Genomic DNA, 14,231 nt, shown 5'->3' with positions numbered 1-14,231 from the left:
TACCTCTCCTCACCTTGCTGCCATCTCTCCCTGGTGCTCCTGGTGGGCCCTGCAACAGAAAAGAAAGCGTTCACAAGGATGTGACAGGTTGTGGAGCTGAGACCAATCATGCAGTGCATGACAGGAAGTGAGAATACTGACCACAGGGCCCCGTCTGCCCTGCTTAATATGGGATATATCTGGAGATGGGCCCATGGGTCCCATTGATCCACGGGGGCCTGGCTGTCCAGGAGGTCCAGGTGACCCAGGAACTCCTTGACTCCCTTTCGGTCCTGGAGCCCCTGCAATCAACAGCAAAGGTTACCTGCCAGGGAAAGCCTTCAGGAAACTTCATCAGCACAAGCAGTGGGGATTGACTATTTTTTGAACCACCCAATGGACTTGTTGCCTTAACACACCCAAATCCACAAATCCACAGCAACATAACCAACACAGCAGTCATTTGAGACATCCTTGCCGCAGTGGCTGCAAGAGATCTTCACAAAACAATTAAACCTTGTGTGTTCAAAGAAACCAAGATTTCCACCGCCAAGCAGTTAGGAACACAGACCAGGGATGAAAAGAAAAACAGAAAAGCCTCATTTTCACACACAAAAAAAAAAAAAAAGGAGAAAGAACAAGTCACATCTGAGAAACATCTCATAAAAAGAAAGCCTCAGAAAACTCATGGAAATGTTGGGTCAAAGCCATCTACATGACTGGCACAGAAGCAAACCCTTTATAGTAGTGGTTTACACCTCTCTGTTTCCCAGGACAGTGGCCAATGTATTAGGGCAAGAAAGGTTCTGTTCTTGCATTTCACTTTATACCCTTTTCAGCTTCTGCTGGTTCAGCAGAAAATGTTAGTTTTTACAAGGCACCAGGCAACAAAATAGAGGTTTATATCAAGAGAAACATTATGAAATGCAAAACACAAAATAAGGCACCTGAAACAGAATTTACACAAAATAAAGATCATTAAAGTGTCACTGGCTGAAGTGCTTTTTACTTAGAGGGGAAAGCACTTTTCTTCATACTGAAGGCATGTGAAAGACACAGGAAATGAAAGGCAGAGAGCAAAAATGGTTCAGCAGGACAGAATATTTACAGCTAGGTTATTCATAAGGAGTAAAATCAAGTTCAGCGATGAACTTTTCAGACTCCTCCTGAAGACCCAGCTGTCCTGTTGCTAACAGCAGGGCAGGGGAAGAGGTCAGCTGGGATGGTTTCCAAGCAGAACAGAGAATTCTACAGTACCTTGGACAGCTCAGTCATGGGGAAAACAAAATGAAGAAATGCAAAGTCAGGCCTACATTAGAGAGATTGCAAGACAGCGCGCTGTACATTTCAGAGTCTGACGCAGAATCTCTAACCACATTGTCCAGAATCTCTAACCACAATCTCTAACTGCATTTATGTTATACTGAGGACTGAAGATGCTCATCCTCCAAGAAAATGAGATAAAGACTCAAAAAACAAAGCAAGACTGCAAAAATGTGGATAAATGGAGGACAGTTCAGTAGGTAGTAAATCAAACCTGGTACGAAATATCAGCTAGTCCTCTGTAAGAGTCTTCCAGAAACTCATAACAATAGTAAAATTCCTTTCATTTATCACTAACCCAAAATCAGATCTGAATTCAACGGAGTTAGCAAAACTTTTACTATCACTGGCTGCAGGTTACAGGGTGTCTGGCTTAAGCTAGAGCTTTAGGAACTCTCTGCTTTTCTCATTGTTTCAGCCTTGTGAGAAACACTCCGTAGCCAATAACTTAGGCTCAGGCGAGGATATCAGTGAAGTAGTAATTTATTCGCGATTGCAATGGCGGGCGCCCCACAAGCAGGAGAGCGCACCCACTAGTTCCAAAACACAGTTTATATACTTTTTGATGACAGGACCCTCCCCTGTTTCCCCACTGGAGTGGGTAATCCAGGTTCACAATCTATCTGATGCTTCACAGACAATGCCTGGCCTTCAGTTGCCGGCCTGTTTTTGAGATGGTAATGTTTTCTCCCCTTATCTGGCTTGACTTAACATAGTGATTTTCATCTGATTGCTCTAAGGAGTCTGGTTGTCTGCATTTTAGGAGGTCACCTGCTGAGCTTTCTTATCACCGTAAGCATATCTCAATACCACATTCCTTCCTTCTATACAATGTAAAACTGCAAAAACAACATTTCTATTCCCACAATTCCCCCCTTTTCTCTTTTTATAATTTGTTGATTTTTGCAAAATTTTTCTCTAAGATGTAATTTGGTAGATGTCTTCCTCTTCTTCACTTTCTTTGCTTTCCATTTCCTCTAATATCATCATCTTATCTGAGTAGGGTGGTGGATCCATGGTCATTTGTTTCAAAAGTGCAGTTTCCATTAACCGCTGGACAAGTCCCCTTACACAGGGGATAATGCAACAACCAATGGCTGTCAAACTCCTGCTACTACAATCAAGGATGTAAATATGGACACTACCATCCCTTTCCATTTACAAAACCAAGATTCCAACCATCCTGTGATGGAAGTGTCTGCTCCTGAGTTTTCTGCCAATTCATTGGCAAGGGTGGTAAACCTTTGCAATGCTCTAGTTACTGTGCCATCCGGGGCAGTATTGTTAGGGATAAAAGTACAACAACGGTTGCCCAGCATCATGCGCACACCGCCTTTCTCCGCAAGAATCATATCTAATGTTATTCTGTTTTCCCAAGCCATTTTGCTGGTGGCATCTAGTTGTTCAGCGATTCCTCTTATCGCATCTCTTGTATAGTTTATGAATCTCTGCTGATTATAATAGATATAATTAATCCAATCCACATTTTTATTAATTGTTACCCACCAGAACAGTGACTCAAACCCTGCAGCAATTTGATTCCTGGCTTTATGTTCATCGGGAACTCCTCTAGGCACCCCAATAGAATCTGTATAGACTCTATCATCGAATGGTACTCCTAAGCCTCTTTTACTTCTTCTGGGTATTTGTGATGTTTCTCTTTCAAATGCCAGGGTGAAGGGTATAGCTAATTGAACAAGTGCACAAGTGCCTCCCCAGTTAGATGGCAGGATGGACCGTAAGATCTTCCCTCCACAGTACCACCAGAGATCTGCCCTGGGGATCTCAAGTCTTGAATAGTTTCCCATCAAGTCCTCGGTAGCCTGGTGCACAAGGCAAATTCTCCCAGATGCCGGGTAGCACTCACTCTCTGCCGTGAGAGGCAAGCTGTATGGTTACCTAGAGCTGTAGAGAATGCAGGGGGAACCCTGATATTGCTATCATGCAAGGAAGGGAATAGCAAAGAGAGAGACTTACAGGCCTCATTTCCCCAGGCAGTCTTTTCTTGGTACAATGCAATCATACATTGCATCCCCTGGGAATCCTTGGTCCACCCCAATGGGCAGGGCACTATCTGGGCAATCGGTCGTCCCGAGGCACAAGCATAGCAATTGCTATGGTTGAGACTCTGGACAGTATATTTGACCCATTCTATCCAGGCTTTCACATCCCCATACCCTGTTTCAATCTCAAATGTTTGAACTGCCGCATTTCAAAGAGGGCCTCCTGTTTTCTCTCCTGTTTTCTCCTTGAGTTTCTCCCTTTCTCTGATGGCAATAGAGGATCGTTTCCATACAGCTATTCTCAATCTGGCTGTTGGGTCTCCACCAGTTATTTGTTCCCTCTGCTCAATTGTCGTTGGGCATTTAAATCTCCACAAGCTAACACCTCACAAGCATCAAACATGACAGATTGCGGTACATAACCCTCTGCCACATTCACCCATATTTTTATGGGGTATCCCGTCTTACTATTATCTGGTCATGCCTTTTCCAAGTAGACAATTGACCAAGGCCTTCTCTGAGGCCTACAATCACTAGAAACAAAATTAATAATTGATTTTTCCCTGTCATTACTTTTAAACCTCAGGTTTCCAAATAATTATCAATACAAAGAATAAGATATACACTACTACTATAACAAACCCCCCTTGGGAGCACTTCGATTCACTATAGGTCTGTCCTTTCTCTCACTCGCAAGTCACACTCATTAGTTACCTGTGAAAATAAAAGGTTAGTTTACAATTGTAAGCTCTTATCCCGCTCAGAGTCCACTATGAGATTTTTCTCTTCGATTTCAGCTTCCAGCAAGTCTTCTGTAGGAACAGCTTCCCAGGTACTAGGGTCGACGGATGCCTTCACTCGAGTATAGTGAGTCCAACCTTTTTCCGCAGTTCTTACAGCTGTTTCAGTGGTTAGTAATACTTGGAAGTGTCCTTCCCATTCAGGCCGGAGTTGATCCTTTCCAGGTCTGAATCAGGACCCAATTTCCCACGGGTCCTGAGAGATGACAAAGAAGAGGACAACCCCAGAATACAGTTCTTAAGAAAACTCTCTTGTTTCGAATTGTGGTATCTCATCCCTTCTGCCCAGATAGGGTAATCCGAACAGCATCTCATATGGTGAAATTCCTATATCGTTTCTTGGTGCTGTTTGAACCTGGAGGAGTGCTAAAGGTAAGCATTTTACCCAAGGAAGTTGGGTTTTTAACGCTAATTTAGTTAATTGCTTCTTTAATGTCTGGTTCATTTGCTTTACCTTCCCAGAAGAGGAGGGGTGCCAGGGGGTGTGAAAAGCCCACTCAATCTCTAAGGCCTGCATTAACCCTTGCAGTACTTGTGAAGTGAAATGACTTCCTTGATCTGAATCAATGTTTGCAACTATCCCATATCTAGGGACTATTTGCTCCAGTGATACCTTAGCCACCGTGTTCGCAGTGGCAGATACAGAGGGGAAAGCTTACACCCATCCAGTCATGTGGTCAATTAGGACAAACAAGTACTTAAGTCTCCCTGCTTTAGGTAACTCAGTAAAGTCTACCTGTATACTTTGGAAAGGTCGAATCCCTGGCTCCCGTCCCCCTCTAGGTGGGTTACGGATGACCTTTTTATTTGCCTTTTGACATAGGGTACATCCTCTGCATATTTGCTTCACTAAAGTGTATATTCCTACACAGACATACTTTCTTAGCACAACATCACACATTGCTTGCATCTCCCAATGACTCTCTTGATGTTCCTTCTATACAATGTAACACTGCAAAAACAACATTTCTATTCCCACAGCCTATACCTTAGCAAAGTGCAGAAGGTGTGAGTGGAGTTTTACTTTTCTTTTCAGATTCCTTTGAACACAACATAAACACAACATAAAACCAAGAAATGAATCCTTGCAAAACAAGACAAGGAAAAATAAAACAGTTGGCACAAACCCCTGCAAACTGAAAGCACATTTTCTGCTCTACTAATGACAGTGAGGTAAAGTAATAGGTATTTCTGAAATGAAATGGAGAGTGTTTAAGACACAGTTAAGAAAGGGGAAATGACAACTGAAGCAGGTGAGATATCCCCGGGAGAGGGAGAAATTTAACACATACAGGACAAACACAGCTTGCACGCCAAGAAATACATGGAGACTAAGAAACACAATGGAGTGATGTTAGACAGTTCACAGAGGGTGGCTGAATAATGACTGCAAAGTTTTTCTTTTTTGATTTGTCACAAATACAATCATAGCAATCAAAATATGTAACACATGAAATCCTATCATACTGAAAGACTGAAGCTTATTATTTTTATACATTGCACTATTTCACACTCACATCCCTCTGGTCTGTATCTTACCTGGAGGACCTTGTTGGCCAGGCTGGCCTGGGGGGGCAGGGATATATGCGCTAGATGCAAGCACTTTTTCACCAGTGATATGTTTGCTAAGATCAGCAGCATTATTTGGTAGCAAAGCAACCTGCAAAAAACAAAAATCACTGTAAGCCATCCATCATTCAGCTGGATAAATTGCATTCTTGATCAAACTTTCATGTGGACAAATAGAACATTTAAGTACTTCAGGAAAATGTAAAATCTTTATTGATATCTGCATTTATACTAACGCTGTTCTGGAGATGCTGTCAGGACTGCACTTCACATTATGTCAAACAACTTAACGTGTGGAGAAAAAAAACAAACAACACACAACCATTTTTCCCCAATAACAGTAAAAAGAACCCAGTATGAGCCCAGCTCATATGTATGGGAACACTTCTGGAGAGAGTGTGCAGATGAATTGCCCCATAAGGTGGAACACGACATGAGACCTGGATGGGGGATCCTAGAGATGATCCACACTTTATGCATCTTATACCCAGGAGGTAGCCCAGGCTTGGAAGATACCATGTGAAAAATATGGCACTCTTTGATTTTAAGGCATTTATACTTTCTGGTACTTTCCTTCCCCTGGGGCCTGGAGCCAGTATACTCACTATACATTTCTCCAAACACTGCTGTGAAGTTTTATGTGAAAGACAAACAAATGCAGGAGGAATGGGTTGAAAGGTGTATCAGGGAGGCTGTTCATACACTGCGAGCCATGCCGATGGCTCTCCAAGTGCCCATTCATAGAATCACAGAATCATAGAATATCCCAAGTTAGAAGGGACCAATAAGGATCACTGTGTCCAACTTCTGGCTCCACACAGGTCTACCCAAAAATTCAGACTATGTGACTAAGAGCATAGTCCAAAAGCTTCTTAAACTCTGACAGGATTGGTGCCGTGACTACATAACTGGGGAACCTGTTCCAGTGCATGACCACCCTCTCGGTGAAGAACCTCTTCCTGATGTCCAGCCTAAACCTCCCCTGTTGCAGCTTGACTCCATTCCCTCGGATCCTACTGCTGGTAACTAAAGAGAATAGATGGGCGCCTACCCCTCCACTCCCCCTCGTGAGGAAGCTGTAGACCGCGATGAGGTCTCCCCTCAGCCTCCTCTTTTCCAGGCTGAACAGGCCAAGTGACCTCAGCTGCTCCTCATACGTCTTCCCCTCTAGGCCCTTCACCATCTTCGTCGCCCTCCTCTGGACACTCTCCAATAGTTTCACATCCTTTTTTGTACTGTGGTGCCCAAAACTGCACACAGTACTCGAGGTGAGGCCGCACCAGCGCAGAGTAGAGCGGGACAATCACTTCCCTCGACCGACTAGCAATGCCGTGCTTGATGCCCCCCAGGATACGGTTGGCCTTTCTGGCTTCCAGGGAACACTGCTGGCTTATATTCAGCTTGCTATCAACCACAACCCCTAGACCCCTCTCTGTGGGGCTGCTCTCCAGTATCTCGTCCCCCAGTCTGTACGTATAGCCAGGGTTGCCCTGTCCCAGGTGCAGGACCCGGCACTTGCTTTTGTTAAACTTCATGTGGTTGGTGATCGCCCAGCTCTCCAATCTGTCCAGATCTCTCTGCAAGGCCTTTCCACCCTCATCCGAGTACACAACTCCTCCAAGTTTGGTGTCGTCGGCAAATTTACTCAAAACACCTTCTAGTCCTACATCCAAATTGTTTATAAAGACATTGAAGAGGACTGGCCCTAAAATGGAGCCTTGGGGGACCCCACTGGTGACTGGCTGCCAGCCTGATGCGGCCCCATTTACCACAACCCTTTGAGCCCTGCCCGTCAGCCAATTGCTCACCCATCGTATGATGTTTTTGTCTAGCTGTATGCTGGACATTTTGTCCAGTAGGATCCTATGGGAAACCATGTCAAAAGCTTTGCTGAAGTCCAAAAAGATCACATCAGCTGGTTTCCCTTGATCGTCTAGATGGGTGATCTTATCATAAAAGGAAATCAAATTTGTTAGGCAGGACCTACCCCTCATGAACCCATGTTGGCTGGGACCAATGACTGCATTGTCCCCCAGGTGTGCTTCAATAACTTCAAGGATCATCTTCTCCATAATTTTACCAGGCACTGACGTGAGACTGACAGGCCTGTAATTGCTAGGGTCTTCTTTCTTGCCCTTCTTGAAAATTGGTACAACATTTTCCAGCTTCCAGTCTACTGGGACCTCTCCAGATTCCCAAGATCATTGAAAAATAATTGAGAGAGGTCCCATGATGACGTCAGCCAGCTCTCTAAGCACCCTGGGATGAATCCCATCCGGACCCATGGACTTGTATGGATCCAGGTGGAGCAGCAAATCCCGTACACGTTCAGGGTCGCTTGGGAGTTTATCATTCCCACCATCATGGTCCTCCAGCTCAGGGCACCCTGGGTCCCGAAGCCAATCATCTGTGTTGAAGATGGAGGCAAAGAAGGCATTAAACGTCTCCGCTTTGCCCATGTCCTTGTCTGTGAGGTGACCTTCCCCATCAAGTATCTGACCTATGTTTTCTTTGGTTCTCCTTTTTCTGTTCATGTATTTAAAAAAGCTTTTTATTGTCTCCCTCAGACCTGGCCAGCTTCAACTCTAATTGGGCCACACAAATTTTCTCCCTACAAAGGTGAGCTGCGTCCCTGTAGTTCTTCCATGTTGCATGACCCTGCTTCCAGCAGCCATACACTTTCTTTTTATACCTAAGCTCCAGAAGAAGATCCCTGGTCAGCCAGGCCAGCCTTCTTCCCTGCCTGCTTGACTTCCGATATTTTGGAATGGCCTGATCCTATGCTTTTAGGAGGCAGTGCTTCAAGACTGACCAGCACTGATGGACGCCAGCACCTTCAAAAGCAGATTCCCAGGGGACCTTGCTGACTAGTCCCCTGAGCAGCCTGAAGTCTGCTCTCCCCATATCCAGGGCCGAAGTTTTGGTGGCAGTTTTCCTCCTGTCACCAAAAATTTTAAACTCAACCACTTCACAGTCACTACGACCAAGACGGCTGCCAATTGCCACGTCCCCCGCAAGACCCTCTCTGTTCTCCAGCAACAGATCTAGGAGGGCACCTTTCCTAGTGGGCTCCCATAGCACCTGCACCAAGAAGTTATCATCGAGGTGGCTTTATGAACCTCCTGGACCTGCTCGTGTCAGCTGTGTGGTGATCCCAGTTGATGTCTGGCAAGTTGAAGTCCCCCATAAGGACAAGGGGAGTTGATCTCGAGGCATCTCTTAGTTCTGCAAAGAATAATTCATCGGTGTTGTCGTCCTGGCCAGGTGGTCTGTAATAGACTCCCACAATGACATCCCCTTTATTTGTTCGTCCCTCAATCCTTACCCAGAAGCTCTCAACTTTGCCATCGCCAACTGCAAGCTCCACACAGTCCAGCCCCTCCTTCAGGTACATCACTACCTTCCCCCACCTTGCCTGCCCTGCCTGTCCGTCTTGAGGAGCCTGTAACCATCTACTGCAACACACCAGTCACAGGACTCATCCCACCAGGTTTCGCTTATGCCGATGATGTCGTAGCTGTGGGACTGGGCCAAGACTTCTATCTCATCCAGTTTATTCCTCATGCTGCGTGCGTTTGTGTAGAAGTACTTCAAATGTGCCTCATTGCGTGCAGCACCATGTGGAGCAGACCGAAGGACCTCACTAGCACACAGTCTCTGATTCTAGCGCGCCATCCCTTAGCTTATCACCGGTGGACCTAGTTTTATCCTTTTCCCCTTTCGACTCTAGTATAAAGCCCTATCTATTAACCCTGCTAACTCCTGGGCAAAAATCCTTTTCCCCCTCTGAGAGAGGTGCATCCCACCTGGTGCCAGCAGGCCCGTTGTCACGAAGACCCTCCCGTGATCAACAAACCCGAAGTTCTGCTGGTGGCACCAGTCTCAGAGCCACATACTGATGAGCTGAGTCTGCCTGTCAACACTAATCCCTGCTACCGGAAGGACAGAGGCAAACATGACCTGTGCCCTTGATCCTTTAACCAGTCGCCCCAAAGCCTTGAAGTCCCCTTTGATTGCCCTTGGACTTCTCCTTGCTACCTCATCATTACCATCTTGAAAAACCAGTAACGGGTAGTAGTCAGAGGGCTGTAACAGGCGAGTGACTTTCCTAGGAATGTCTCTTACCCGAGCCCCAAGGAGGCAGCAGACTTCCGTGGGGGTTGGGTCTGGACGGCAAATAGGGCCCTCTGTCCCTTTCAGAAGCGAGTCCCCTCTGACGATAACCTTTCTGTCTTTCTTGACAGAAGATGTAGTGATGGGGGGGGGGGGGGTAAGTTGCCTTTCCTTAGGCATGTACTGGGTCGGGCTGGGATGTTAACTTTCCCTGAAGAAGCCCATACAGTGCTGTGCTCTGCACTCGTAGCTAAAACAGCAATGGTATCACACCAGTGTTGTGTCTGCTGCTGAGCAGTGCTGGCACAGCATCAGGACTCTCTCTAACTCCCCTAGGGGTGGGCAAAGATGTGAGAAAAGAAACATCACCAGGGCAGCTGACCTAAACCAACCAAAGGGATATTCCATACCATATGATGTCACACTCAGCAATAACAGGTGGAAAAAGGACGAAGAGGGGAGGGGTGGGCTCTCGTTGTGAAAACGTCTGTCCTCCTCCCGAACACCGGCTACGTGCGTTGAGGCCCTGCTTCAAGGACGTGGTCAAGCATCGCTCGTTGGTGGGAAGTAGAGAGTAATTTCTTTCCTCTGCACTTCCACATAGCCTTTACTTGTTTTGTTTAGTTTTCCCTTTCCCCCTCCCTTTTCCCCTTTCCTTTTTTCCCCTTTAGTTAAACTGTTAATTTAGTTAAATTGTTTAGTTAAATTGTTTAATTAATAATAATCTTTCCTTAATAATTATTTTTTTCCTTTAATTAAATCATCCTTATCTCAACCCGTGAGTTGTTCTTTCCTTTACTTCTTCCCCTCCTCATCTAAGGAGGGGGAGTGAGAGAGCAGTTGTGGTGTTCAGCTGCCTAGCACGGTAAAACCACCACAGTCCTTTTTGGTGCCCAACGTGGGGCTCGAAGGGTTGAGATAACAGTAGAATTGATTAAAACGCTTACAACTAACACACTTACTTGCTAGTCACCATATTCAGTGTCCTGTTAATAGTGGCGTGTTTGATCATGTGTCATGCAATCCCTGTTATGTTCTCCTTTCTCCTCTATATTCGATCCGAGAATGTGCTACAATCTGTGTTCGTTTTTTAAATTCGCTGTGCTGCCAAGCACTGGCCTTGAGTTTAATCTGGCATTCAGGCTCTGCACTGTTATCACTTGGGTCTCATGGAAACTATCTTTTAGAGAATGTTCAGAATTACACTGCCTTCCTTTCCTCATCTGGAAGTCATTTTATGAATAATATCAGGAATGGTACCTCCTCCTTCTTTCACAGTGGGCTAATTACAACAGTCTCTGAGTATTTTGAATATCCATGTGTAACCCATATATTACTATTTCTAATTCTGAATAACGGGTTTCCTCTTCTCTCTAAGATTAGTCGATTGTTTAGAAAGCTTACCCGGGAATCTGTCCCGAAACAGTCTTGTGGCAGGTGGCAAGGTGTGTGGGAGGATATCGGCAGGTACCTGTCACGGGTGTCTCCTCCAATAGTTTTGAACTTCACCCCTGAACTAGTGCAAAATCCTAAAAACCTGATAGAATGTTTGAGAGTCGTATGCCCTGACCCTGATAATGCCGGAGAACGACAGCTTGCAGCACCCTGCTGGGTCCTGGCTTACTCCTATCAAACACTGTTTAACATCATCCAGCATCTTGAAGAGAGGGAGGAAGTCTCTGAATCTGATGACCAGATAACACATGCTGTGACTGACCCAGAGGATCAACCAACTATGGTATCAGTCGCCCCCATAGTCAAGTCAAAGCAATGGAAACGGAAGTCAGCTCGTTTAGTAAGGGAAGAAGCCTCTCCTAAGAAGGAGGGAGAAGGGGAGAAGGCAGGCACCTCTAAAGCAGAGCCATCACAAAAACAGCAGGAAGAAGAGATGGAAATCATAAAGGAATCAGAAACCACTCGATCCCTATCCCTGAGTGAGTTGCGAGAAATACAAAAGGATTTTGGTCGACACCCAGGTGAACACATCCTCACCTGGCTGCTTCGATGCTGGGACACTGGGGCTAATAGCCAACAATTAGAAGGCAATGAAGCCAAGCAGCTGGGATCCCTCTCTAGAGAAAGGGTCATTGACAAAGTAATTGGGAGAGGGACACAGGTTCTCAGCCTCTGGAGGCAACTCCTGGCAGCTGTGAAAGAAAGGTATCCCCATAAGGAAGATATCGTATATCAAGTAGGCAAGTGGGCCACCATGGATGAAGGTCTCCAGCATCTGTGGGAATTAGCTGTGCTGGAGATGATTTATAGTGATTTGGACAATGCCCAGACACCTCAAGATCCCGATGAAGTCCAGTGCACAACATCCATGTGGCGTAAATTTGTGCGGAACGCACCATCATCACATGCCAGTACGCTGGCAGGAATTCATTGGGATGAGGGGATGGGACCAACAGTGTATACTGTATCCTGCCAGCTTCAAAAATATGAAGACAACCTCTCTGCTCCGCTACAGGCCTGTGTCTCAGCTGTGGAAAAACTGTCCGAAAGACTTGACCACCTTGTAGAACGAGCATATCCTTCCTCATCCAGACGGAGTGATATTTCAGCCACTAAGAATCAGTATTTTCCTGCTCGAGAGAGAGAGTATCCAAGACGCACACCACGTGGCACCTTGTGGTTTTATCTGCGTGACCACGGGGAATATATGAGGAAATGGGATGGTGTACCTACTTCTACCCTAGCTGCTCGGGTACGTGAACTGAAAGGAAATACAGCAGAAAGAAGAGGGGCTCCTAAGAAAAATGCTGCTCCAGTGTCTGTTGGGCAGTTCCCCAGAGGCAGTAGAAGAGCTGATGTTATTCTTGACCCTGAGGAAGGGACCTCTGCTTCTCATTTGCAAGAATTAAGTGGCAGACACTCCAACCAGGACTAGAGGGGCCCTGCCTCTGGCCAGGTAGAGGAGAGGGATAACCGAATTTATTGGACTGTGTGGATCCGATGGCCTGGCATATTGGAACCACAAGAATACAAAGCTTTAGTGGACACTGGCGCACAATGTACCTTAATGCCATCAGGCTACCAAGGGACAGAACCCATCTGTATCTCTGGAGTGAGAGGGGGATCCCAACAATTAACTGTATTGGAGGCTGAAGTGAGTCTAACTGGGAATGAGTGGCAAAAGCATCCCATTGTGACTGGCCCCCAGGGCTCCATGCATCCTTGGCATAGACTACCTCAAGAGAGGGTACTTCAAGGATCCAAAAGGGTACCGGTGGGCTTTTGGCATAGCTGCTTTGAGCACAGAGAAGATTAGGCAGCTGTCTACCCGGCCGGGCCTTTCAGAAGACTCTTCCGTTGTAGGATTGCTGAAGGTTGAAGAACAGCAGGTACCAATAGCTACCACAATGGTGCACCGAAAGCAATATCGCACCAACTGTGCAAATTAATTAAAGCAAGAAGCCTTGGGCCCCTTACCAAAGTTAGTCTCTTGATAAGAGTGTGAGCCTATCTTAAGAAACTGGCAGAAACTGGTCCTGCGGATGGACAAGAGCCAAGGAGCAACTGAGTCTGCACAAAGGCAAGAGGTCAACTAGCGGTGACGAGGAAGAGTCACCAACCTTCATCCCCACGACCCCCGACGACCACCACCAGGAGACACTGTGCAAGCGCAAATGGGAGGAGTTTATGGAAATGACTCATTGGAACTAATTTTAATATGAAATGGGGACAAGTTATGAGTATGTATAGGCGCATTGTGAAACTTCGTGCATATGTAACTCTGATGCATATAACCATAGCAAATTGCCACGTCAGGCACGCACAACTTTGGTGGGACTACCCCCCCATGCTGCCCAGCGCTAAATAAACATACCTACTTTACAATCTTACTGATTGTGGAGTCCGTTTTCCGCAAGTCACCCCTATTCTGAATTTATAACAGCAATCTCTCCTCCTTCTTTCACTCTGGATATTCCTATTTGTGGTGGTTTTACCGTGTTTCACCGAGGGGGAAAGGGAAAACTAAGCGAAACAAGCAAAAGCTGTGTGGAAGTGCAGAGGAAAGAAATTACTCTCTACTTCCCACCAACGAGCGATGCTTGACCACGTCCTTGAAGCAGGGCCTCAACGCACGTAGCCGGCGTTCGGGAGGAGGACAGACATTTTCACAACGAGAGCCCACCCCTCCCCTCTTCCTCCTTTTTCCACCTGTTATTGCTGAGTGTGACATCATATGGTATGGAATATCCCTTTGGTTGGTTTAGGTCAGCTGCCCTGGTGATGTTTCTTTTCTCACATCTTTGCCCACCCCTAGGGGAGTTAGGGGGAGTCCTGATGCTGTGCCAGCACTGCTCAGCAGCAGACACAACACTGGTGTGATACCCTTGCTGTTTTAGCTACGAGTGCAGAGCACAGCACTGTATGGGCTGCTGCAGGGAAAGTTAACATCCCAGCCCGACCCAGTACATACACAACGAGTTGCAGAAGC

The 14,231-nt window shown here is 46.2% G+C and overlaps 1 protein-coding gene across 2 annotated transcripts in view; it reads right to left on the bottom strand.

The window, feature by feature from the left end:
- The window catches only part of LOC308184794 (collagen and calcium-binding EGF domain-containing protein 1-like), a 198,871-nt gene extending 185,136 nt beyond the window's left edge, over positions 1 to 13,735 (bottom strand). Inside the window, exons 1-4 of one of the 2 annotated variants that reach the window (XM_080572365.1) lie at positions 9,800 to 13,735; positions 5,645 to 5,765; positions 142 to 281; positions 14 to 49 (exon numbers count right to left, since the gene is read on the bottom strand). In XM_080572365.1, the coding sequence (XP_080428491.1) occupies positions 14 to 49; positions 142 to 281; positions 5,645 to 5,765; positions 9,800 to 9,967 (465 nt within the window). In that variant the 5' untranslated portion in view covers positions 9,968 to 13,735. Of the gene's footprint in view, positions 1 to 3; positions 50 to 141; positions 282 to 5,644; positions 5,766 to 9,799 lie in introns of both variants that reach the window. The other variant, XM_080572366.1, reaches the window with a different exon arrangement.
- Positions 13,736 to 14,231: the final 496 nt, after the last annotated feature.

This window comes from Anser brachyrhynchus, assembly GCF_964034855.1.
Source record: "Anser brachyrhynchus genome assembly, chromosome: W".
Taxonomy (NCBI): Eukaryota; Metazoa; Chordata; class Aves; order Anseriformes; family Anatidae; genus Anser; species Anser brachyrhynchus.
This window is presented reverse-complemented; position numbering and strand designations above follow the sequence as displayed.